The 27361-nt window shown below is 36.7% G+C and overlaps 1 protein-coding gene and 1 non-coding gene across 13 annotated transcripts in view; both read left to right on the forward strand.

The window, feature by feature from the left end:
* Positions 1 to 27361, forward strand: part of LOC125083421 (COBW domain-containing protein 1) — a 52952-nt gene that overhangs the window by 18555 nt on the left and 7036 nt on the right. For 7 of the 12 annotated variants that reach the window (XM_047699977.1, XM_047699970.1, XM_047699972.1 and 4 more), the window contains 7 exons: positions 4829 to 4888; positions 6248 to 6285; positions 11635 to 11681; positions 13852 to 13938; positions 15257 to 15301; positions 20977 to 21033; positions 24700 to 24751. In XM_047699977.1, coding sequence (XP_047555933.1) covers positions 4829 to 4888; positions 6248 to 6285; positions 11635 to 11681; positions 13852 to 13938; positions 15257 to 15301; positions 20977 to 21033; positions 24700 to 24751 — 386 coding nt within the window. The remainder of the gene's footprint in view (positions 1 to 4828; positions 4889 to 6247; positions 6286 to 11634; positions 11682 to 13851; positions 13939 to 15256; positions 15302 to 20976; positions 21034 to 24699; positions 24752 to 27361) is intronic. The other 5 variants (XM_047699969.1, XM_047699975.1, XM_047699974.1 and 2 more) reach the window with 3 other exon arrangements.
* Positions 7503 to 7575, forward strand: TRNAK-CUU (transfer RNA lysine (anticodon CUU)). Its single transcript has one exon. It is a non-coding gene; the product is annotated as a tRNA-Lys (tRNA).

Here is a 27361-nt window from a genome sequence, read left to right on the forward strand (position 1 = left end):
CCTCTCATGCTCTCTCTCACGTCTCTCTCTCAAATAAATAAATAAAATCTTAAAAAAAAAAACTTGAAAGAAATGAAGGAATCCTGAATTATCAGAAAAATGCTTTTCCACTGGAAGGGATATGAGTTAAGGGGGATAAAAAGGTTATAAAGGGCATAAACAGGGACGCCTGGGTGGCTCAATTGTTAAGCTTCTGCCTTCGGCTCAGGTCATGATCCCAGGGTCCCGGGATCAAGTTCCACATTGGGCTCTCTGTTCAGCAGGAAGCCTGCTTCTCCCTCTCCTACTCCCCCCCTGCTTGTGTTCCCTCTCTTGCTGTCTCTTTATCTGTCAAATACAATACATAAAATCTTAAAAATAAAACCATAAACAAATGGGATGAGTTAGTTTTTTAACTATATGTGTCAGTTCAGAGTATTTCTTGACTTCCTGACATAAAGGAGTAGGGAATGAACACTATCACTTACTCCCACCTACTGGTTTTGGTTGATTTATTGTATGTGGTGGTGTTAAGATTTCTAACATCTGCATTCTCTCATACTTTGTTTAGTTCTATGTTAAACAGTTTTAGTCCTTATTAGCTCAATACTGTGGCTTCTCCATTCCTGAGTTGATGAATCTCTTGATTGGACTGATTTTCATGGTCAGGTAATCCTTTCAAGCTACAGATGCTGTGTTCCTTCACTTTTTTTTTTTTTTAAAGATTTATTTATTAGAGAGTTGGGAGCAGGAACAGAGGGGAAGGGAGAGAAAAGTCCCAAGAGGACTCCATGCTGAGCGCAGAGCCCGACGTGGGGTGCAGTCACATGACACTGAGATCAGGAACTGAGCTGAAACCAAGAGTCAGACACTCAACTGACTGAACCACCCAGGTTCCCCCCTTCTTGAGTTCTTGCATACTTCCTTGAGAATGCTTGTCTTTTGTTTTTATAACTGAAGGATTATTTGACTAGGTATACAATTTCCAGATCACAATTAACTTCCCTCAGAATTTAGCAAATATTACTTATTGATCTCTTGGTAATTTTTGATTGGCTGGATTTCCGTTTTTATTTCATCAGAAGGATTTATGAGTGATGTATTTTTTTAGTTTTAATGCTTTTGTTTCCTTTAATGTATTGTGTGTGTCTACCTGGTGTTTTCATTGTTGAAAAACAACTTGGCAGGAGGTAATATCCTTAGGGAACACTTTCATTAGAACTTTATGGTCATTATCTTATTATATCGGGGCAATGACTGTTACTATAGAAAAGTCTAATTTTTTTTTTTCTGCCTCCTGGAAAGTGACTTGCTTTCTCATCCAAAATGCCTGACAATTGTTTCCTTTGTTTTTGAAGGTCAGTAATATAACCAAAGTCCATCTACATGTCATCTGTAATCATTTTTTCTTGGATTACACTATGCTCTTTTGTCTGTAAGTTTATGTCTTCAGTTAGGAGCATTTTCCTTATTTATTACCATAAGGATTTTTTTTTTGGTCCAATTATTGGGTCCTCTACTTTATGACACCAATTTCCCTTATATTGGATTTTCTTTTGTTCTCCCTGTCTTTTATCTTCAAATTGTCTTTTGCTTCTGTATTTAATCATCTCACATGTTCCTTTTCATCAGTAATTCTGTTTCCACCAGTGTCTATTCCATCTCTGATCTTTTAAAAGAATTCGTTAAGTAATGATAGGTTTATTGGGTATATACGTTTCTTTCTTTCACAAAGTACCGTTTCATATTGCTCTGTTTTAGCTTGCCTTTAAGAGTTTGTTTTTAATTGATTATGTTGTTTTTTAAGTTCTCTATTATGAATAGACCTTTGAGAATTTTCTTTGATTATGTTTCTTTGGTTATGTTTCCTTCCAGAATGGGTTCTATGCCATTTATGTGCCTTATTCATTTCTTTAACTTTTTCCTTTCTTTCATCTTTTTTGTTTCCTTCTAAGCTGTAATATATGTGCATTGGTTTTTTCAGCATGTTGGTGATTGACGTAGAGAACATCGGTCTACTTGCATATGGTGTTGAATTACTTTTAATATCTTACCCATCTTACCTAAACGTGTTTTTCTCCTAGGCCTCAATTTGAATGCTGGGTATTGCTGGGAGCAGGGAAGGGGAAGCAAAGGAAAAAGGGTGTCTGAGAGATCCAGTCAGATCTCTCAGATGGGCAGTCAGACTTTCAGGCTCAGCTCTCTTTAAAGTACCCAAGTGTTCCTCTCTTGAATTTCCTCCAGCTACTCCTGAATATATATTCCATATCTTGTGTGGGTATATCCTCGAGCCTCAGACCTTTCAATTCATTTTGCTCTGAGCCCTAGAAGGTGACCACCTCCTCCAAAAATGTAGAAATGGTGGGCGCCTGGGTGGTTCAGTTGGTTATGCGACTGCCTTCGGCTCAGGTCATGATCCTGGAGTCCAGGATCAAGTCCTGCATTGGGCTCCCAGCTCCACGGGGAATCCGCTTCTCCCTCTGACCTTCTCCCCTCTAATGCTCTCTCATTTCTCTCTCTCTCAAATAAAATCTTTTAAAAAAATGGTTAGAAAACTTACCCTTGGTTGACTTTTTCCTGTATTACTTACTTCTTGTTCAGTTTCCCGTACCATTTTGAAAACTGTTTCTGATGAGGATTTGGATTCTGTAAACTCTTTCCCTACAACCATTTATTGGTGGGGGTAGAATGAAGAATTATCAGAAGTCACATAGAACTTTGTTTCTTATTTAGACTATCACTCTTCAGTATTCATCGTAGGAGGTTATATATTTCGTTATTGCTGATAAAAATTGGGCTTTTAAAATTTTATTTTATTTTATTTTGTTGTAATTGGTTTTGAATAAGGGAGATTCTATAATCTAGCTAAAGGTTTCTTAACATTGGCACAACTTGGGGCGCCTGGGTGGCTCAGCGGGTTAAGCCGCTGCCTTCGGCTCAGGTCATGATCTCAGGGTCCTGGGATCGAGCCCCGCATCGGGCTCTCTGCTCGGCGGAGAGCCTGCTTCCTCCTCTCTCTCTGCCTGCCTCTCTGCCTGCTTGTGATCTCTCTCTGTCAAATAAATAAATAAAAAATCTTTAAAAAAAAAAAAAAAACATTGGCACAACTTAAATATTTTGGATTGGATAGTTCCTTTTTGTAGGGATTGTCTTATGGACTGTGGGATGTTTTTGTTTCTTTGTTTTGTTTTGTTCTGTTTTTTGCCTTGCGGGATGTTTAACAGCATCCCTGGCTTCTACCCACTAAATACTAGTACCATTCTCCTAGTTGAAACGATTAAAAATATCTTTAGACGTTGACAAATACTCCCTGGGGAGAAAAATCAGCCTGGGTTTGGGAACTACTGATCAACGTACTCTCTCATCTTTATTCCTCTTGCTAAACACCTGCATCTGAGTTTCAGATAGTTCCTTCTTGGGTAGCCTGATATTACCAAAGATGCACATCAGATTTAGAAAAAAAGCTCCAATACCCTCTTGTAATTCAACTTAATAGAACACGAATGTTAACTGTGTAGGACTTGTAAGCTATTTGAATAGTAATCCATGAATTTAAAAAAAGGTTTATGAGCAAGGTGGAATTTTATTGAGTGAAAAAAATTAAGTCTCTTTTATGACTTACTGTTTGGAGTAATGATGCTCATAGTAGATTTCCTTTTTTCTCCCTCATTAATTAAAATCATGTTGTTAGCCAAGTAAGTGAAGAAAATTCTTATTGGCAATTCAGTTGTTTCCCGTTTAGGAGACAGACACTCTCCAGTTCTAAGCTAAATAATTGTCATGGTAAAGTAATTTCCTTGAAAAGAACAGGCATTGATTCTCTCCTGTTACTCACAAATCCTATTTCAGTCAAATTGGAAAACTATTAAGTTTTTGGGAAGAAATCAATAGGTATCAGGAAACCATTAGATCTTGTGGCCCTTGCTATATCTTGCATGAGTAATCACTGTAAACAGCTGACAGGTATTTCACTGTTGACACAGAGTGATGCTTGGGGGACCACATCTCCTCAGGCTAGGTGGACAGCTTCAGACACGGGAATGAGTTCAGTTATCCTTGTTTTTCCCCAGTACTCATTCTTTTAGACAGCCCTGTCACTAACTGGACCTGTGATGCTTTGAAAAATCAAATACTTTCTTTACGGCCAGTTTCCCTTTTCTCGTGTGGTGGCTTACTAGTCAGGGCGTGTGCTTTGCTACTGAACCAGTGTGTGTCAAAAACAAGTTTTAATTTCTTATTTAGAAATTATTTTTCCTCAGACCCACATTTTATATTGGTATTAAATAAACAGTATAAGGTTTTACTGGTAGTGCCACAGAGTATACAGTTTTGCCTCTGGTCTTTTTCTTCTCTAAAACTTACAAGTTTTTCTCTTTTTCGGTCAAGTGGCTTCCGAATTATCTATGTTGTGTTTTGCTCCCCTTTAGAGAGATAACTGATTATTTATGAACTGTATGATTATTAAATTAGGGACAGAAAACATAAAAATAAGTCCCATGTGCACATATCCGTAGTGCCCAAATTATTTGGTAGTATCTATTGGCAGATTATTATGGCATCGACAGAAGCTTGGTGTTGGGTTTGTATGTGATAAGAGCTGATCTGTTTTTCTTTTCCTTTCTTTCCTTTTTTTCAGAGTTGGGGGCGGAAAGGGAGAGGGGAAGAAAGTACAAATAGCAAAAGATTCTGTCATTGTAATTCCCATAAAGAAATTTGGAAAGCCATACATCATTTGTATATGTATTTGCCTGCTAATTCTGTTAGGACACGTTAAAACAGCCTCGTTAGAATAGTGTTTCTCAGTTTGAGTAAATATTTTTGTTTGATGAATATTTTATATATTTTTCAGGTGCTGTAGCTTCTATGTTTTGGGTTGATGCTGAATTAGGGGTTGATATTTATCTTGATGGTAAGTTGAGAAGCAAATATTTTTTTGTTTTCAAGTAAAATGTTATGGTTAAAAATTTTTTTTTGTTCACATTATAATTTTATTCTTTGCATTTTTACTCTTTTTAAATTTGTTTAGTTTGATAATGAAGTAAGATTCCAAAGCCCCAGACAGTGGTAGAACTAGATGTAAGGTCTCAATGTCAGCTCCTAATTTAGTGCTTCTACTAAGGTTTTTGTTTTAAAATACTATGTCAGTTTCTTATATCCTATGTTTGATTTATTCTACTTTATTTAAAATATGCAGTATGAGGATCCTATTTCTGCTTTCATTTTCCCTTGAAGATAAGAATTAAGCAAAGCCCCCACCCACCCCTTACTTCTTTTCCTTAACACTTTTGGGCAATTTTATTCATAGACTTCATTTAAGACATAAGGAAACTTTCTGAATGAAGTAACTGTGACCTGCCTACCCTTTACCTTTCTTTAAACCAGGTCTTCCATAGACTCAAGAGTGAAATTTAAGACTGTGCCTAATCATTTGGCTCTAGTGTGTGTAGTGTGTAGCTGGTTGAATTCCCTAGGCATCATCAGACTCATTCTGCTCTTACCGTTTGAAAAAATTACTCAACGTACAAAATTCAGAGGTTGCCAAACTAATTGACCATTGGAAACTTAGGTACGTGTTATGGAAAATACTTGTGTGAGTTAGATTTGGTGCAAATTACTAGGAATAAGATATCTTAAGGCATCTCAGATTTATTAAGCAGTAAATTAAATGTTAAGAAAAGTCTTGATTTTGGGGCGCCTGGGTGGCTCAGTGGGTTAAAGCCTCTGCCTTCTGCTCAGGTCATGATCTCAGGGTCCTGGGATCGAGCCCCACATCAGGCTCTCTGCTCAGCAGGGAGCCTGCTTCCTCCTCTCTCTCTGCCTGCCTCTCTGCCTACTTGTGATCTCTGTCTGTCAAATAAATAAATAAAATCTTTAAAAAAAAAAAGTCAAGTCTTGATTTTGATAATGTGAATATAAACTGAAAATAACCTGTCTTATGTAGTTTATCACATTCCAGTTTATATTATGGAATTTGTCTCATTATATTTTGGATTGTAAGCTTTTTAAAGGCCAGAGAAATCTTATTTTCTTATTTACTTCTTTGTTTATTCAATTAAAAAAAGTATTTTATAACCTCTCTAATGCCTTAAAATGGTGCTAGGCACTCAGTACACATTTGAAATGTGTCTACTTGTTCATGGAATTGAATTAAATATCAGCTTTGGCACAACAACGAAAAAATATTTACTGAGTAAAATTTGTGAACTTAAATAGGTTGTGATTTTCATTCTCAAACATAAAGGTGACTAAAAGATGTATTCTTTTGTAGGTATCATAACTGTCGTGGATTCAAAATATGGATTAAAAGTAAGTTGAAAGATTGCTGTGAGTTGCTAATAATTTGTTAAAAGCTAGGTATCTGGGAATTGATTATATTATTTTTTCTACATTTTTGTTTGAATTTTTTTTTTTTTAAGATTTTTATTTATTTATTTGACAGAGAGAGATCACAAGCAGGCAGAGAGGCAGGTAGAGAGAGAGGAGGAAGCAGGCTCCCTGTCGAGCAGAGAGCCCGATGCGGGGCTCGATCCCAGGACCCTGAGATCATGACCTGAGCCGAAGGCAGCAGCTTAACCCACTGAGCCACCTAGGCGCCCCTTGTTTGAATTTTTTAACAAAAGGCTTTTTTTAACTTCATCTATTGCTCATATCATAAGCAATAGATGAAACTTCTGTGTCTTTTAATTATTGATTTAAAATTAAGTATTTTTATTACTCTGGCTTAATGTGATAGAAGTTGGAAGTGTATTATTTTGTAAAGATGATATAACAGGATAAAGTTTGGGTATGTGTAACTCCTTACTGGGACTCAGCCTCAATGTTGATGTATTTTTCCATTTGATAAAGCATATGAGAACTTTTTTCTCGTGTTAAACTTCTATCAGACACAAACTGGAAATAATTGCATTAAAAAATAATTGCTTTACCTTATTTTGAAGAAATCAGGATTTATACATATGTGTATTGAGGATAAACTCTCCCTTAAAAGGCAACCTCCTGTGAATGTTTTTGTAACTACCAAGTTCTTCAAATGCATTTAAATGGACTTAAATTCATAAAATGCACTTAGTAAGATTTTTAGAAACATGTTGCATAAAATAAAACAAACAGTATTTTTCAACTTTCCAAGTGAAATACTACTAAAGGGAGAAGAGAATGAAATTATCCTCCATCTCCCCGTCTCAATCTAGGATGTGAATAGCCTTCTAAATAATTATTTCTCAGAAGTTTAAATTTAATATTTAAAAATACACATTCGGGGCACCTGGGTGGCTCAGTGGGTTAAGCCTCTCCCTTTGGCTCACGTCATGATCTCAGGGTCCTGGGATCGAGCCCCACATCGGGCTCTCTGCTCAGTGGGAAGCCTGCTTCCCCCTCTCTCTCTGCCTGTCTCTCTGCCTGCTTGAGATCTCTCTCTCTCTCTCTGTCAAATAAATAAATAAAATTAAAATACACATCAGTTTTGTATTCTACTCCATCGTATATCTGAATTTGTTAATTTGAAAATGTTTTCCTACTGGGGCACCTGGCTGGTTCAGTTGGTAGAGCATGTGACTCTTGATCTCAGGGCTGTGAGTTCGAGCCTCATGTCAGGTATAGAGATTACTTAAGAAAATAAAATCTTAAAAATGTTTTCCTTCCAAACCTTCAATAAAGTTATGCTCTCAGAATACAGAAGGCTTATTAAGTGGTTCCCAATATCCCTTCACTAGCCCTTTAGCTCCCTCAGGAATAAAGCACCTAATTTGACCTGTTTGGAAAATCATTTCTTTGTAGATTTTAAGTCCAAATTTATTAGTCATCTTAAGAATCAAAGAAAAGAAAAGAAAGAAAGAAAGAATCAAAGAAAGATTCCCAATATTACAGTTTTACTCAGAAAAATTGACTTTTCTGAAATCATGATATTTCTAATAAAATATTTATGTAGGAATCCAAATAAATCAAGTTGTTAGTTCTGTATGTTTACTATAGGCATGTTTGAACTCCTCTTTTATATACATTTATTACCAAATTTGGGATACCCATGGGAGAGGTAGCAGTTAAGATATTTTATTTGTTTTCTTGATAAACTTAACGTATCACACCCAGAGTTGAATAATTTTATGTGTATATTTGGATGTGCAGAGGAGTTAAATAGAATCTATTATCAGTGTAATTGGGGCCAAATAAACAAAGCAACATTCTGAATAATGCAAACACAGTAAACGTTTAACCTCCTGCCACCTTGATAAAACCTCTTCAATTATTAAATCAATATACCTACACAAAACTGACATACTGTCAGGATAATGGAAACTTTAGATTTTCTAAGTCAGATGCCAGATAAATAACTTTTCCTTTATATGAAGGATTTGCCCACTTGTCCAATTCCTCTGGTTGCACAGCTTGACCCCAGTAGCTGCTTGTGATTCAGAGCATTCTGAGGCAGCGCCAGTAATGACACTTGGATGATGGGCAACGATTTAAGGATGTCACGCCTCACAGAGCCGGCCCATCACAAGGAAAGCTGAGAAATGGTACCCTGTGGCCGGGCAGCCAAATTGAAACTGAAGTGGTAATTGATATCATGGGCTATCACTCTAATGGGATTGCCACCCATTGATCTGAAATATTCATTTTTTAATCACGGGCAAAGAATTGGACAGCTTCAAATGACAGCTCTCTATTCTCAGGACTTGACACCCAGGCTACCAACATTGTTCTTTTCAGTTCTACAAACGTGACAGCATTGAATGCAATAGAATCAATGGATGAAGTTACACAGGAAAGGTCAAGTGAGAGGTTTCTCTCCGGCTCCTCTGTTACACTGCACTAGCTGTTGAAACAATTCAGTCAGAAAACAGTTGGGCTTGGAAAAGACTGGAAAAATAAATAGATTGACATTATGCAACAATCGTTTTCTAACAGCTGAAATAGTGTCAGATCTATAACCAGTCCTTGGAGAAGAGAGAGCTGCTGATGCTTTTTTTTAAAATGTCGTCTGACATCTCTGACACTAGATTTCTTTCCATTTGGGTCAAAAACAGTGACCCAAATGGAAGGAAGTGAAATAAGTCCAGCTTATTTGTGTTTCTGCAGGAGAGGATACCCGGTAGCCCTTGCTGAAGTCGGGTCTACAGTGGTGTTATTTCAGAGGGTTTCTTTCTTTCTTACGTGTGCTGAGTTGGAGGGTTGAACCTTGATTTTTGGGAAGTGTTGTGTTCATTAGTACCAAAATCATTTTTGTCTTTTTTAATATATAAGCAATATATAAGCCATGTTCTCTCAGCAGAGATGAGGAATCCTTTGGGTATAGGTATACATTCTCACACACACACACTCTAAAATTTTTGGAAAAAAAATTTGCAGATGTTTTCCTTCCTTGCTTGTTAGGTAGAATAGAATATCAAAATTCCTACTTTTTAACTTTATAAAGGGAAGTTATCCATCTGAGTCATGAATACTGGAGAATGTCCCTTTGAATAACATACACTGATTTTAGTCTTTTTGCAGAGTTTGGCTTGGGGAAATAGGAAGTTGCTTAAGGGAAGTAAATATCGGGCTGATAACCCGGAGAAAATAAATGCTAGTGTGCATTTATTATTTCTTTATGTTTGTATGGCCTTCAAAAATGCATAGAATGGGGATTTTGTCTCTTTTTCTATAATTATATGTGATAATTATGTGCTTTATCCATAGTAGAATTGTACACATTGGCCATTTTTATTTTGGAGATTTTAACGTGTTTTTATATTTGGTACTTCTTGACAGCTTGAAGGTAGTAAAATGTTGGTTTTTCCCAGTTAGCTTTACATATAGATTTCTAATCTTCTGGAGAAGTAAATGTTAAAAACATGAGTAACTTTGTGAAACTACTATTAGTTCCATTTAGGTATGGAAATTCAAAACCAAAAAATCTAATTTTTCTGCTATGTCTTTTTTTATACACCACCAACTCACAGCCAGATAGCCCCAAATTCATATGTAAATAAAGCTCCCAAAAGGTCAGTGATACAATTATTTTGAAAAATGTTTCAAATTTTCAAATCTGGAATATCCCAGGATCTTTCAGAAATAGGTACCTTGCTAAAAATACATCTTTATTAAATAGATGAACTGCTGAATAGAAGGGGATTTGTTGCTGCACATTATATAGAATATTTCAAATAACAACATCCACTCATCTTTGTCAACAAATAGGGGTGTTAACTAGAATTCATTCAACAGATATTTGTTGAGCCTGGTGCCAGTTAACTACTTCCAGGATGGTAACAGCCTTCTTCTCTACAGGACATAGTAATAGGGTTTGCAGTGGCCTCAGGCTAAGAATAATTAACAAAATAAATTAACAAAAATAGTAAACTCGTCTTTTGGCAAGGAACAGTTTTTGATTCAATACTGTAATAATAATGGAATAATGAATGCAATTTTTAGGTAATCTCTGTGATTATACTCTTACGTGATTGTTAACACTTATGTAACATCTGTATCCAAGATTGATTTTATGTGACATAAAAAGCTTTCATTCACAAGGTTTTAAAGTTATGATCATTTTACTTATTTTTTTGAAATATATTTTTGAAAAATGCCCCTGTATAAGAGTATCCTGTGATACTATTGTGACAGTATTAGACTTAGTTTCTTCTTTTATAAAATGAGAATAGCCATTTCCTCTAATTCTTTGAAGGCTAAATGAGATAATGTATGTAAAATGATTTAAGAATTTGCAAACTTTGATTTCAAATACAAAGAATATTAATATAATCAAATATATAATATATAATATAACCAAATTGCCTCTAACCTCACAAGGTTAACCTCACAGCTTTTTCTTATGACGGGGAGCAAGTATTGAAGATTAAAGTAACGAAGGTGGAATGTTTTGCAGGATGAACCTTATGGCATTGATGCCTTTAGGGATTTAAATAGAATTATGGAAAAGTAATAACTGCTTCTAGGGAGATGAAAGCTAGCTTGTGGGTCCCTGGGTCAGTGTCACGATATTTTTTTGGAGCTGGCTTGACTCTGGAGAGGTCAGCAAGGTAAATAGTTACACTGAGGGGCCAGGTCAGTCAGGTGTGGGTTTCTCTAAATGATCAGCTGTTCTTAAGCTAGAATTGGGGCTCAGGCCTTCCCACAGCTTGTTTCGAGGGACTAGGAAGGGCTCAGCACTGGATCTGTATTGTGTGTGATGCTGGGGTGTGAAGTGAGGTGTGGGACTGGGATGGATGGAAGTGTATTAGATTTTAAGAAAGTTTATTTCAGTGATTACCTCTTTTATATGTAAGTAATAATGAATATTTAGAACAAAAACAGTTTTGTGAAAAGGAAAAGGCCTATAATTTGAACTGTAATGCTCTTTGTTTTTATTGGCATTATCTAAATCTGGCTGGAAGGTTTTCCTTTTAAGAAAAAGGAGATGTCAGGGGGACAGAATTTAAGTCCTACCCCCTCCCCCAAAAAACTCCCACAGGTTCACTGTGGGAAAATAATTAGAAATGGGGAATAAAATTATTTCATTAGAAAAATTAGCTCTGCATTTGTGTATTCAGTAATAGAACTTGTTGAAATCTATATTAGAAGCAAGAAAGGTGTGTCAAAAGTAAAATTCTTTGTGTTGACATTAGCATTTGTGTTTTCCCACAGTAACTTTTTTCAAACTTTGTTTTTGTTTAGCATTTAGAAGAAGAAAAACCAGATGGCCTTATCAATGAAGCTTCTAGGTATTCATGTTCAAAGTATATATTGATTACTGGCTAATTGAAAAGAGAAAATTATTCTGAAAACCAAAGTGAGAAATATAGAAACACAGTCAAGGAAAATTTGTTATCTTTTTCCCCTGAAATTGAATTGCTGTTTATAATGGTCTGATAACTAAAAAAAATTTTTTTTAAGATTTTATTTATTTATTTGACAGAGAGATCACAAGCAGGCAGAGAGCCAGGCAGAGAGAGAGGGGGAAGCAGGCTCCCCGCCTAGTAGAGAGGCCCATGCTGGCCTCGATCCCAGGACCCTGAGATCACAACCTGAGCAGAAGGCAGAGGCTTAACTCACTGAGCCACCCAGGTACCCTGATAACTAAAATTTTATTTAAAACTTTTATATACAGCTTAAAATGAGTGTTGTTGGGCATAGCAGTTCTTTGAGAGGAGCTTGGGAACGGTGAACATTTAAAACTTTTTTTTGTTCTTACATAGTTTCATTGGGATTCAAAAGGATTATAAAGAAAAGAGTTGGTTCACTTACTACCTTCTTCAACAGTAATTCATTTGATTTACATATTTACTGTTATTCAGAACAAAAGAGGAAGAAATATGAAAATAGTTTTAATTGGCATTTAGAACATTTTTTTGTTTAATACCTTCATCCTTACTGGGTTGTCTTAAGACTTAAAAATATTGAAATCAGTTTGCCTACCCTAAGCATATTCTTCCTAACAGGGGAAGAAGGCTTTGGGATATACCACTGTTGCTAAGTGCGCTGCTGAGGTTAAGGGGGAGTCTCCCTGAGATTTGCTGAGGATGACCCAGACAAATAATGGCAGGCAGGCAAGCAGTTGGCTCCCTCTCATTCTGCGGTATGGTGCTCAGTGGTGCTGTAATCCTGCCAGAACACTGCAGTGCGTACGTAGGTACGATTCAGATTAGACTGAATTTAAACACTTTTGTAATTTTCTTCCTTATTAAAGTATATTTATTATGGAAAATATAAATAAGCCAAATACAAAATAGCAAAGTGTCATAAAAGCAACAATAAAGATGGGGCACCTGGGTGGCTCGTTCAGTTAAGCGACTTAATTTTGGCTTAGGTCATGTTCTGTGGGTGTGAGATCGAGCCCCGAGTCAGGCTATGTGCTCAGCCGGGAGTCTGCCTCTCTCTCACCCTGTCTCTCTGCCCCTTCCCCCCCACTCCTCTCTCTCTCTCTCTCAAATAAATACATCTTAAAAAAATAAGTAAAGTTAAATATAGAAGGGCTGCAATTTAAAGATAGTGACTGTTTATATTTGGTGATGTCCACATTAAATCTTTATTCATAGAAAACTTACTTAAACAGAAATGAGATTATGATGCAATGTACATACTGTTGAAACTTGACTTTTCAGTAAATCAAAGTTAACTTATTTTTAAGAATTTGGCTATCTCCTTTGAAATAAATGTCTTTATCTTCAGGTAGCATAAAACTAGAATTAGGAATAAATAGCCCAGTGATTAAAATTTCCTGAAGAATTGAGGAAAATTTAAGGAATCTTCAGCTCTACTACTCCTGTTAACAGAAAATAGAACTTCTGTTTATAGTAAGCTATTTTGTTATCTAGCATTCTATCAGTGGGACAGAATGGCATTCTTTAACTTGAATGTCTGTGTATCAGTTTTACAGATACATGTACACAGATACTTTTCTAGTGAGGATGAAGAAGATACTTGTTTACAATCCTGATGTATCTTCTGTAGTTTTAAAAAACCTGTTTAGTGTTAGTGTTAATTTGTTTTATTTCTCTGAAAATTCCATGTGATAACATGGAATATTTTAGTCAGTAGACTGTCCATATTTTTATCATATTGAATATCTGAATTATATGCATTTCTTTACAAAGAAAATTATGAGTTGAAAATGATTCTTGATTGTAAACTTTTGGGGGTTTGTCTTTTCAGTTTCAGAGTAGCAAGCGAGACCACTTAGTAAATATTTTTTGAATGAATACATGTGAAAACTGAATTTATATAGTGATAGATGTAATTTATTCCTACTAATTGAAGAATGATAAATAGGAGTAAAACCAGTTACCATATAGAATACTATATAGTCCTTAATGCTATTTGATCTGAAGATGTTTCTATTTTTAATTTCTTAACATTTCTCTTTTGACATCTGTTCTTTGTTTTCTAATTTAGACAAGTTGCTTTGGCAGATATCATCATCATTAATAAAACAGACTTGGTTTCAGAAGAGGATTTAAACAAATTAAGAACAGCTATTAGGTATGAAGTTTTATGTGTTAATTACCTACAAATCCAGACTGCACTATACGAAATATTTTTCCAGTGTTACCCTATAGAAACTTGAGGTTCAAGGTTGACCTGCTTCAAATACCGTTCTGGAATCACTTATTGTTGATGCCTAATTGACTCTTAGTAATATATAAAATCATTCCCCATTTCTTACAGAATATAGTTAGAATTCATAGACTGATAGTCACCGTCTTCTGACTCCATCCTCTTTTTTCCTGTCCTCTCTTTGACTCTTTCCCTACAAGGAGTTCTCCAGCTTAACTAAGGACGACTTACTTTCCCATGGATGTGTCTTGCCGTATCCTTTCTTTACTCTTACATGTTCTCACTCTCACTCTGCCAGTCCTTGAATTCCTTCATTGTCTCTGTTTTATCCATTATGTAGAGTCATCCCAGCATCTCCTTTTCTCCCTTGGGCCCCTGTGAAATCTGCCCTGACTCAGGTGGTCTCCTTTCCCTGAAAGTATGTTGAAAAGAATTTAGCAAGTATTTTGGTGCCATACAGAAGGAGTCCTCTTTCCTTATCTTAGTAGTATCAGAAAGGGAAGGATGGACAGAGTGGGTAGGATTCTAGTTAAAGAACAAAGACATTATTCTGTGGAAGAACCTGAATGCCTGACTTACTGTGAAAACTGAGGACAGGCTGGGGTCAAAGCCACTGACAACTAGGTTTTTATTTCTAGCCTGTGTATAGCCATTTCCACAATGTGTGCTTGTGGATAATTATCAGTAAAAGTCTTGATTTATCTTCTCATTTTGAGAACATTAGAATTACTGGATGTTTATGAATCATTTTTTCTAAAGTGAAGGTCTCTTTATAATTCACAAAGTAGCCCCTAGTTTGTCAGTTATGCAGTAGATTTTTGCCTGTCATGTTTTAATACTGAAGTGGAATATACCTGATTTATGATTAGATAAAAAATGATAAGCTATAAAAAAAATATAAGTTTTGGGGCGCCTGGGTGGCTCAGTGGGTTAAAGCCTCTGCCTTCAGCTCAGGTCATGATCCCAGGTCCTGGGATCAAGCCCCGCATCAGGCTTTCTGCTCAGCAGGGGGCCTGCCTCCCTCTCTCTCTCTGCCTGCCTCTCTGCCTACTTGTGATCTCTGTCTGTCAAATAAATAAATAAAATCTTTAAAAAAAATATGTAAGTTTTGTTTTTCTGTTTTTTTTCCCTCTGGATGTATTTGTATATGCTTATTTTCTGTTTTAGAAATAATATGCTTTTTGATCTTTAAAAAGTTTAACATTTACCTTTTTACCCTTCTCCATTTTTATGTTTATTTCAGATCAATAAACGGACTGGGAAAAATTTTAGAAACACAAAGATCAAGGTACTTTTAAAATCCATTCCCAATATCGACAGTACATAATTTTAGTTAATAATTATTAAGTATTAATAATTAATATTAATGGATAAATATGTTTGATTCTATTATAAGAAAGATAAAAAAAAGAAAGATACATGTACCTTTTAAAAAAATGGGGCCCCAAAATGTTTTGAATGTTCTTTATGAATTAGTTTGGCATATTTGGTTAGTATGTTTGCTTCTTATAGCTAAGACTAAGAGCCATGGTAAGACTGGGTAACTGTGTTTTTGTTTCATAAGAAAAAAACATGGGACTTTTCATCCACTCATAAAAGTAACTAGTATAGAAATCTGTAAGAGTATATTACTAAGAATCTCTGGGGTGCCTGGGTGGCTCAGTCGTTAAGCATCTGTCTTCGGCTCAGGTCATGATCACCGGGTGCTAGGATTGAGCCCCACGTCGGGCTCCCTGCTCAGCGGGAAGCCTGCTTCTCCCTCTCCCACTCCCCCTGCTTGTGTTTCCTCTCTGGTTGTCTCTCTCTGTCAAATAAATAAAACATATATATATATATATATATATTTTTTTTTTTTATTTTTATTTTTATTTTTTTTAGGAATCTCATCTTAGCTTGAGGTACCTAAATGACATTCTAATATTTTTTTAAAACTTCTTAGTTTTTTGTATAGCTGCAAAAATAATCTGTCATGTAAAAATAGATGGAACCTTTATCTTTAAGTTCCTAACACATTCCTTTTTTAAATTTTTATTTCCATTTCCTATAGGTTCTTCTGTCTTTTTATTCTGTTCATACAGATGTGCATTACTTTATAAAATAGACATAGTCTTGAAACATCTGTGAAATGTATTTGTTTGGATTGAATTCGGTTTTCCAGTGAATGCTATTATGATTTCAGAAAATTTCTTACAGGGATATGTCATTAAGCTCATTTTTTAGCAGGAATGGTTGAGCAGCTGATAGGCCCAGCAGCATGCAGCTAGCAGCTCTGGGGCTCACAGCTGGCAGACTAGCGCCAACCCAGTCCTTAACTCAAAGATTCTTTCCTTGGAAGTGCAGCAGAGGTCTTAGCTGAGAGGCTTGTCTGCTATGGCGGAGATTAGAGGTGCTGACAGACTACCCTCAGCCTTAGGCATAACGGAGGCAGCTGCTTGTGTGCGTGTGAACAGCTGGGGAATGGATTTGGTATGCATTCTCAGAAGCCACTCATCTGTTGGCAGCGGTGGCCGAAGAATGCCCTTCGTGTAAGTGTTCTCTAAGCACACACCAAATGTGCTCCCTGCATTTCAGATTCCAGTGTAGAAAATCTCTCATATTCTAACTCATACCAGAGCCATTCCTCAGTTATCCATCTTCTTTCTATTGCATTTTTACCATTTTCTTTTTCCTTAAATTTTCTCTTCATTACAAAGTGACACACAGACGACCACATAAAGCTGAAAAAAGTTTTTTAAAAACCATATCCATAATTAGCTGTGGTTCTATTGTAGTAGCATTTATTTGGTTCACATTCACAAACATCTCAGTTTTTACAGGCCCCTGGATTTACCTTGCTTAATATTTTTTCTGTTTTCATTTTAGACCTTTATGCCCTGAATAAAGGTTTTGTCTTGAAGAGATTATTATGAAACAATTTTGATGTTTATATGACAATTCTAACAGTTGTTCTGTTATGTTATAGAACAGTAAACATGCAGTTATATATATAATATATATGATATAATATATATATAATATATTTACTTCAAATGGGTGAATGAGCAAATGAATAAAATCTCCTTTTTTCCTTTTTTTTTCTCTTTCTTCAGTGTCTTGTGTTTGCCATTCTATCTGAGAATGTAGGGACTTTCTGAAATAGTACTTCCTTTCCGTGAGGACTGAAGTTGGATTAGGATCTTTTTCAGTGAAGAGCAGACCTCCATGGTAGAATTCTTACAATGGTCACTAATCTTACATTAAATATTTCCCCCAATTCCTTGAGGCACAGTAATTTGAACTTCCCAGTTTAGAAAGGAGCGATCTGGTTTTTAACAAAATGGTTGAAATAATTGATGGAAGTTTTGTCTTACTGTGTTTGTTTTTTTGTTTTTAAATTTTAATGCCTCAAGCGTTTTGTGGTTGACAAATGCGGATAGTAGTAAAACTAACAATAAGACTGCTGTAAGCATATGTAGAGAGGGCTTACCTTGAGTATTTACGTTGAGGAATAAGAATCAGGTATAGCATTGTCTTACTAAGAGTAAGACTTAAGTTGACTTTGAGACAAATGGAAGTTCTATATAGTTCCATATAGACTTCAGGAGCACGGGTGGGAGATCAGAAGAAGAGCCATTCTTATCTCTCCCTAACTCCTTTTTAATCTTAGAGATTTCAGAGGATGGAACAGGAGAACCAAAATCCAGTTGTTCAGTAGTAAGTTAGTCAGTTCAACAAACTGTTGGGCATTCTATTAGCTGCCAGGCATTTCTTGGCTTGTTGAGGATTTAAGCAATGGATAAGGCAAAAACTCTGCCTTTGTGGTAGGTGATGAGTCATTTGGGGGAGACAGAACTAAACAAGCAAAACCCAATGTATTAACTATTATTAATATAACAGGAGTATTATTTGTGTTGGGTCCTATAAGAACAGGGATATAGAGGAACAACTGCTCAGCTCTTCTTGATGAAGATTCAGGAAATTTTGACTGAGAAGGTGATTATTGACCTCTTAAAGAATGAATAGGATTTTTCCAGATGAGCAAGAGTAGCAGTGGCTTTTTAGGCATAGGAAGATTTTGTACTCCAGGGACCTGTAAGTATTTTAGAACAGCTAGAGTACATGGTGTGTGGCAGAGAGAAAAAGAGGTGTGACTGAGGAGATGGAGAACTTTCCACAAAGGATCTTGACTGCCATGACATATACCTTGGAATTTTTTTTTTCCTTTGGGCAGCAAGGAGTCAGTGAAAGGTTTTAAAAGCAGTATGAGTCCTGGGAGAAGGATTGAATATGGTGCAGTTCTCCATGGAAGGAAATACCAGAAGGAGGAGCAATTTCCAGGTGAGGTAGTGGTAGCAGGGGTTTGGTAAAAGGTGTTTTGTTGAGTTTTGGAGATACTGAGTTTGAGGTACAACTGGGGAAGGCCTTCAGAAATCTGGTTCTGAAGTTCAGGAGTCAGCTATTGGATGGATTTGATGGTTCGTAGATCTGGGATTGGCTGGTGGCCCCTGTTTAGGAGACTTACTGAACTTTGGAAAGGTAACTAGCAGACACTAACCCTGGGGTAACAGCTAAACTCTGCTCCCCACTATGTAAAAACTGATGGAGGTAATTTTTTTATTTTTTGTATTACTGTTTTGGAAATATCTGATGTTGTTATTTTTAAAGGAGGACACTAAATATATTTTATGCCATTGAAATTAGTTTTCTAGTTGGATGAGTGAAGGAATTTATTTTCCATGGTGGTACTAGATTTGGTCAGGTCCATGTTAACTCTAATCTGGAACCTTAAACTTTTCCTCTTTAATTCTCCATTGAGAATCTGGTGAGATGTAGTCAGAGGCTAGTGTTACTTTATTCTCTGTAGATTATTTTTTTTTTTTTGCCCCCTCCCTTCCAACACTGCTGTAGCGTCCTCCAGCCCCCAATGGTTCCTGCAGCGGAGAGCCCCAGTCTGGTCTGGGTGGGAGACCCCCCAGAGCTCCCCTAGCCCTATTCCAGTCCACACGTACAGAAAAGAGAGGTATGCACCTGGCACCTCCAGCACCCCCAGCTCTGCCATAGGAGCAAGGGCAGTGGCTGGGTTGCGGCAGCCTCCGTGAGGACTCTATTCTCTATAGATTTTTAACCTGTGCAGATCTAGTGTTGATCCTGTGTGTTTTGGAAATATCAAAAGATTCTGGGTATCAAGCAGAATTATTTCTAAATGTGTGATGTGGATTCTTAAGAACACTGTCAGAGTGAAACTGTTTATTTTAGAAACTTGTGTTTCAAAACTGACTTCTGGTATTCATACAGTTGGCCTGAATTTTGATAGTCAGACGATTGGCAGGTGTACTTTTTAAACTAGCTATTTCCTAAGGTAAAGACAATAAACTTGGGGGGCGCCTGGGTGGCTCAGTGGGTTAAGCCTCTGCCTTTGGCTCAGGTTGTGATCTCAGGGTCCTGGGATCAAGCCCCGCATCGGGCTCTTTGCTCAGCGGGGAGCCTGCTTCCCCCTCTCTCTGCCTGCCTCTCTGCCTACTTGTGATCTCTCTCTCTGTCAGATAAATAAATAAAATCTTTAAAAAAAAAAAAAGATAAACTTGAGGGAGAAGTTCATTCATCTGTCACATATCAGTACAAATATTTACTCAGTTGTCATGGTGAAGATGGAAATATGTTTAATATTAAGGGTTTGATCTCTTATGTTGTTATTTTAAAAATTTCTTTATGGAATATTTACTTCTTTGATGATTTTCGTGATTCTTTTCATCTAGGATGTCCAGAATGTGGTGTTGATATAGTTTATTAACATATAACTTTGGAGTATTACTCTTTTCGTAAAATAGGAATTTGTCTGCCTTGTGCCAGGATAAGTACTCCTAATCAAACAGTATTGTTGCCACAGGCACGAATATTTGGCTGACTGTTGGGAATCAACAAAGCAGCCAGAGCCGGTCACTCCTAAGTTAGAAGAGGTGGTTTGGCTTACACATTGGCATGTTTTTAAAAATCTTGAATTTGACTAAGTTTTGTTTTCCTTGTAAAAGAACTTACATGTTTGGCAAATTCCTGGAGTCTGATTTTGAAATTCATACTGTTGTGATTTTCTTGAAACTTTCCTTCATCGTAGCTTTGATTATAGAGAAATCACTGTCCTCTACTGTTTTACAAGCTCATGTAAGAATTGGAACTCACTAGTCTTTATGTATTTCAACCAAAATGAATGCTCTTTGATGTGATATTCTCTTTTGATTTCAATCACTGCTTTCCTAATAAGCCACAATTACCTCTAAATAATTCCCATGGAAATAATGTTTATTCACATAGTGCACTAACTGGGATGTTTCAGTCAATGCAGTCCCGATCTGAAGGAAATAAACCACATTCTTTGAATGTAGATTAGTGTCCTAGAGTGAACATTTATACCTTAGTTGTTTGACTCCTCATATTCTTAAAATATTACCTGTTATATCATGGCGGGGGTGGGGGGGGAGTGAAGTAAAAGAAATCCAGACCTTCTGAAGGTGAGGTACTGTACTGTGCTAGTCTCTTTGCTGCTCTTCTCGCATTTCATCTTTTGAGTAATAAACTGCTGCTTTGAAAGGTTCCAGTTCTATAACTGATGTGTTTTTTGGTTTTGTTTTTTTGGCTGTAAAAATGTATTTGAAGACAAGCTCATAAATATCCAGGATTAAAAAGCAATTGAAGTTATAAATAAAAATATATGTAGTTTATTGAAGCAATAATCAAGTAATTTTCTGCCTTGAATTTGTACTATTCACCATTTTTTGAATTTTTTGAAGAAATTTATTTAAAAAATTTACAACAAGCTTTTTGTTCTTTGCTTGTCATTTTTATGTGTTTCCCAAATGGTATTATATGTTGATTAAACTTTATGTCTACATTTTTGGCAAAAGATTCATAGAGATTTTTTTTCCCCTTGATTAATTGAATATATTTCACAGAATTTCCCACTGTTTACACTGGATTTCTTCCTTTTAGAGTTGATCTTTCTAATGTATTAGATCTTCATGCCTTTGACAGTCTTTCTGGAATAAGGTATGTTTTCTGTATTTTGTTCACTTTTTTTGTAATGTACTTTTTATTCCATGATTATAGAAGTTACAGGAATGATTTACACAGATGCGCACTGTTTTAAGTTTCTGATCATTTCTATGGTTTACAAGATCATTCCTAATGTTTAGATTCTTAAGATGTTATTAATTTGTTGTTTGGAAATCACAATATATTTTCCTATAGAAATTTTAGTATAAAAGGTAGTTAACTTTAAGGATCCATTTTTAATATTTCTACACCAACCACTGTGTGTAATACTTTCTATGAGAAAAATGGATAAAATACAAAAAAAAATTTTAGCTTGAGATATCCTACACACTTCTCCTTTCTCTTAAGTGATGGATCACTTTCCTGTTTCTTTCCCTGGAGGGAATCTTTTTTTTTTTTTTTTTAAAGATTTTATTTATTTATCTGACAGAGAGAGATCACAAGTAGGCAGAGAGGCAGGCAGAGAGAGAGGAGGAAGCAGAATCTCCGCTGAGCAAAGAGCCCAATTTGGGGCTCGATCCCAGGACCCTGGGATCATGACCTGAGCCGAAGGCAGAGGCTTTAACCCACTGAGCCACCCAGGTGACCCTGGAGAGAATCTTTTTGATAAGGGAAAGGAACGTATCTTTCTTCCCTGGACATCAGTATCTTTTTTTTTTCTTTTAAATAATCTTAACTGTTTTTAAATGTACAGTTCAGTAGTGTTAAGTATATTCACATTGTTGTGCAATAGATTTACAGAACTTTCTCGTCTTGCAGAACTGAAACTCTGTTGAATGAAAGCTTGCCATGATCCCTTCCCCACAGCCTCTGGCAACTACCATTTTGTTATCTGTTCTTAAGAATTTGCCTACTTTATGGGTGCCTGGGTGGCTCAGTCACTTAAGCGTCTGCCTCCAGCTCAGGTCATGATCTCTGGGTTCTGGGATCAAGTCCTGCATCTGGCTCCCCACTCAGTGGGGCATCTGCTTCTCCCTCTCCCTCTGCCTGTCCCCACCATTTGTGCTCATGCTCTCTTTCTCAAATAAGACAAATCTTAAAAAAAAAAAAAAAAAAAAAAAGAATTTGACTACTTTAGATTCTTTATACCAGTGGAAATCTATGGCATTTGTCTTACTGTAACTGGCTTACTTCACTGAGTCCTCAAGTTTCATCCATGTTGTAGCATGTGACAGTTCTTTTCATGCTAAATACTACCCCATCATATTCATGTGCTACACTGGTTTATCCATTCATCCAGTGATGGACTTTTGGCTTGATTCTTGGCTGTTGTGAACACTGCTGCTATGACATGGGTGTGCAAATGTCTCTTCACAACTCCTGCTTTCACTTCTTCGAAATATTTTGAGGGACACTGTACTGTTTTCCACAGCAGCTGCACCATTTTAACTTCCACCAGCACCACACAGGGTTTTGCTTTCTCCATGGACTTGCCAACACTCGGTATTTCCAGTTGGTTTTGGTAGTAGCCGTGCTCATGGTGTGAGGTGGCAGAACCTTGTGGTTGTGCTCTGCGTTTCCCTCACGGTTAGAGATCGTGACCCTCTTCTCATATACTTAGTGGCCATTTGTCGATGATCTTTGGAGAGATGTCTATTCAAATACTTGGTCCAGTTTTTAATCCCATGGTTTGTTGCTGTTGTTTGTGGCTGAGCTGGAGGAGCTTTTTATGTATTCTAGGTGTTACCCCCTCATCAGATACGTGATTTGGAAATATTTTCTCCCATTTCCTCCGAAGTAGTTGAGTCATGAGCCTTGTGTGAGAGGTACCCGCCCAGTGCCCCGAGGAGGGGAGCATCCTTTCTCTGCAGACTAAGGTGCACACAGAGGAATCTGAAGAAACCGGCCTCTCTGAGTATCACCCAGTTTACTGCACTTGCTTTGTACTCTGTCCCATTTTATCTTTCCACAGCCTTCTACTCTTCATCAAACAGAGCATAACAACGCTCAGGTTTAACCATTTCTTTAGTTCTTCATTTCTTTATGAAGGCTCCTGTGTTACATAAAACTTACATTAATAGGGGTGTCTGACTGGCTCAGTTGGTTAAGTGTCTAACTCTTGGTTTCTGCTCAGGTCATGATCTCAGGGTCCTGAGATCCAGCCCTGTGTTAGGCTCTGTGCTTTGTAGAGAATCTGCTTGGGATTCTTTCTCCCTCTCCCTCTTCCCCTTCCCTGCTGCACACTCTTTCTTTCTCTCTCTATAATAAATTTGTACCATTTTCTCCTGCTAATCTCTGTTTGTCAATCTAATTTTCACGCCCAGCCAGACACCTTAGAGGGTTGAGGAAAACCTTTTCCTTCCTTGTGGAAGTTGTTGGTAGTTATTTTTAACAACATTAAATATTGAACCTAAGGAAAGAATGTGTGATTTTTCAAACATTTTCTAAGGTAATCTCACTCCACACTTGCTTAAGAACAGTGATAATGCATTAGTGACACTTAAAGAAGTAACTATTTAATGTGAGCCCATTCTGTGACTTAAGCCTGTGCATAACTTTCGTTGTGCTCAGTTGCCGAAATGGAGAATCCTTTCCTGAGCAGCCAGCTGGGAAGGATTTAATTTGACACTTTCTCTACCAGGACCCCCTCCAGTGAGGTTCATTTCCCTCCAGCAGTTCCTACAATCCTTTTCTCTTTTCTAAACTCCCTGTTACTAAATTACCCCTCACTGTTGTGCAAAGCAAAACATCTGCAAGGTTTTAAGTCTTTTTTCTCCTCCCAGCCTATCCCCATCAGTGTCCAAGTGTTTGCTACAGTTGTTAAGGTTGTAACTGGTTGTGCCATATTGATCTTCTTACTCTTTTTCATATCAGAACAATACACTTTTAAGATTCTGTTTGTTTTCTCTCAGTCATTGGCAAGTAACTATATAGAAGGGGTATGGATGTTGGGGTTATGGATGTTATTATTTCTTAATAAGTAGATACGTTTAAGGGAAAACACTGATAAAGGAAAAAAATATACCCTACTGACTTTGTTTAGGTACTAGCCTTGTTTTGATGTTAGGAAGATTGGGAGGAAGCTTGGGACGAGTTGAAATTTGGCGCAGTAGTAAAATGCTCCTGTGTCTTTTTCTAGGCTGGTAATAGATCTGTTGGAATTAAAAAGAAATCTGCTGATATATTTAACCACACAGAGTAGTGTAACTAAAGATTAATTTTTTTCTATATTGTGTGTATATGTATGCATGTGAATGTGTGTACATTTTTTTATTGAAATGTAACATACAGTGTTTTATTATTTTCAGTGTATAGCATATTGAGTTGAGAATTCTTTATCTTAACTCAGTGCTCGCCTTGATAAGTGTGGTCACCATGTATCACTGTACAATGTTACTACAGTATTAGTGACTATATTCTCTGTGCTGTACTTTTCATCTTTGATTTATTTATTTTGTAACTGGATGTTTCTACCTCTTAGTCCCCTTCACCCATTTCATACCAGTCTGTTTGCTTGCTTGTTGAATGTGTGCACATCGTTAGAAAAAATCTTTAAACATTTTGCTAGCTTTTCTCTATTAGAATGTGTAAATAATATGTAAAACTGGAACCATATAATAGAGTGAATTGTGGAAACTTCCTTAGCTCTGCATCTCTAAGTAACATATAAGGTTAAATTGAAAGTATATTATCTCTTAATTTATAATCAGTTTTTTTTAGTTTGCAGAAAAAACTTCAGCATGTGCCAACAACACAGCCTCACCTTGATCAGGTAAAACTGTCTTTGAAAAAAATTTTTTAAGCATTAAAAAAAAATAAATTGTTTCTGTTAGGAATGTTTTATTTGAGTCTTGCTTAAAAAAAGTATTTTTGAAGTTTGTTGATAATTTTCAGAATTTGGATGCTTTTGAGGTAATCTCATCTAGCTTCTTAATACATATTAGGAATTCATTAAACCAGAGTTATTTAGAATCTCAAGAAATCATGCTTTCTAGCTTCTCTATTCAACAGGTCACTCAGCATATTTTAATCAGTTCTTCTTATGGGAATCACTGCTTAAAAGCAGCCTGGGGGTTCTATATGCAGCCTATTTTTTGCTATGTTGAACCAACAGATTAATGGAAAGTCTGGTAAAAACCTCTATGGCTTATTTAAATGAAAATTGACTTGGAGTTTCACCTGGAGATAGCACTGTAAATTTGAACTCCCTAAGGTGTCCTTCATTTAGGTGGTCTAAAGCTCTTAATATTTAGGTGCCCTAAAATAAAATTTAGGTGGTCTAAAGCTATTTCTGGTAATTTCTTTTTTCCACTGAAACACAAAGGGGGTATGTGAGTGAGCCATATACCGTTTTCCCTCCTCTGTCTAGAAACCGGCACTCACTCTTTGAAGCATTACTGGTTGTGATGGGGCTACTTGTTAGTCTATCTTCATTTTGCCTCGTATTTATGGGGACCCATACTACTGTGTGTTCCTGGCACTTTTCCTCTGGGAAGCTTAATAAAATATTCATCTTTGCATGTCTTTAAAATGAGTGAGTGAGAGAAATACAGTTTTCTGGCAGTAGAAATTTTGGAAAAACCCAACTATTTATAATAGTCATAATGATGAACCGGAAACATGTTCTTACTTTCTAAGTGAGGGACATCATCCTAGGAGTCATGTAAAAGATGAAGAATGTAGTAGTCTCTTCCAAGAACCTTTATAATGGCCAATATCTCTATGTACGGTATCTTGCATATATCCCTCTCATGGCGTTTATAATGCCCTACAGTTTGGGTTGAAATGCTTTTTCCTCATAGTAGTCTGTACGCTCCTTAAGTGTGGAGTCCTCAGTGCTCTGCACAGGGCACGGTATGTGGTGGCTGCTCAGTGAATATTTGTTACAGAAATGAAAAGCTGTTTCTCAAATGGGAAACATCAGAGTTACCTGTGGAACTTTTTAAAAAATATTGGATGTTCAGTAGTCCCCACCTCATATCTCTGGGAGTGGGGTTTGAGTCTGTGCAAATTAATGTGTATGTACATTTTTAACATTTTATTGAAATTTCTGAAGATATACAAAAGTACAGAGAATAGCAATAGGAACCCAGTTGCAATGGTTGTAAACATTTTGCTGATTTTATTGCCTCTGTCTTCCCAGTATTTCTTTGCTGGAGTATTTTTTAAACAGAAAATTTCAAAAATACATAAAAGTAGAATGGTATAATAAAACTGCAAGTGCCCATTACCTTTGCTGGAGTGTATTAAATCCAATCCCAGACAGTGTGTCATTATTTCATCAGTAAATAGGGTATGTCTAATTTTTTTTTTTTTTAAGGCTCTACAGGAGGTTGTGAGGCACTTCCCTGCTTTAGGCATATAAAAAAGGGCAGAATGTACTACTACATACAAAGGCTCTGGGATTCAGGGGAATGGTGGTCTCCTTTGGTTTAGTGGATCTGAGGCTTCATGAAAGATACTTTTTTTTAAATGTACAGTAAAGCCTACAGGTTTTTATCATAGAAGTCCATGTGTCTTTACATATATTTGTGCTTGTATGTCAGTCCATCTTCGCACATGGACACATATCTCTGTAATCCTCTCTTAGATTCAGATACAGAAGATTTCCAAAATCGTTAAGAGAATTCCTTTGCGTCTCTTTCCAATTAGCAACATTCTTTGCAAAGATGCAGCTGCTTTTCTGAGTATGACATCAGAATGTAGCCTTAAACTAGGTTTTTGTTTGACTGGAAGAAGTAAGGGAAAGAGCAATCCAGATGTTTAAAAGTGGGAAAGTGAGAATGCTCTAGAAGAGGAGGACTGTAGCATGGAAGTGTTGGTGGGATGCTTGGTATTTTAATCCTGAGCTAAGGTGTTGGGCTTCCATGTGTGGGGGCAAGCAGAACTTACACTGGGCTGTCCCACAGTTCCAAGCAGGAACATACCCTGTGACAAGGGCCCGGACTGTGTGGGTGGCAGGGGGAATGGAAATGGGTTAAATGGAGGGCTGATTCACAGGTAGACTTGCCGGAGTAACCTCACTGACTGATGCGGGGACAGTAAGATGGGGAAAGTGATGGGAAACAGGCCTGATTGACTGGAGGGACTTAGGCTTAGAGAAACCTAGAAGGTACACTGATTTGGAGAAGGATGGATGCCAGACGTTCAGCTTCATACTTGGTGGCAGGATATCCCATAGAGATGACTCAGGAAGAGCTTCACATTTGGGTTGAGCATGTTTTAATGGGCTCAGTTTTCCAGATGAAGAAAACATGCAGAAGTTATTGCATATTAGATATTGTTTGCCAAAGATTGGGACACCAAGGGAAATAACCTGGGAGGTAGAAGAAAAAATAGACCAGAAAACTAAAATTTTGGTTATTCCTAAATTTTATTCTAG

The sequence above is a fragment of the Lutra lutra genome, chromosome 13, assembly GCF_902655055.1.
Source record: "Lutra lutra chromosome 13, mLutLut1.2, whole genome shotgun sequence".
Taxonomy (NCBI): Eukaryota; Metazoa; Chordata; class Mammalia; order Carnivora; family Mustelidae; genus Lutra; species Lutra lutra.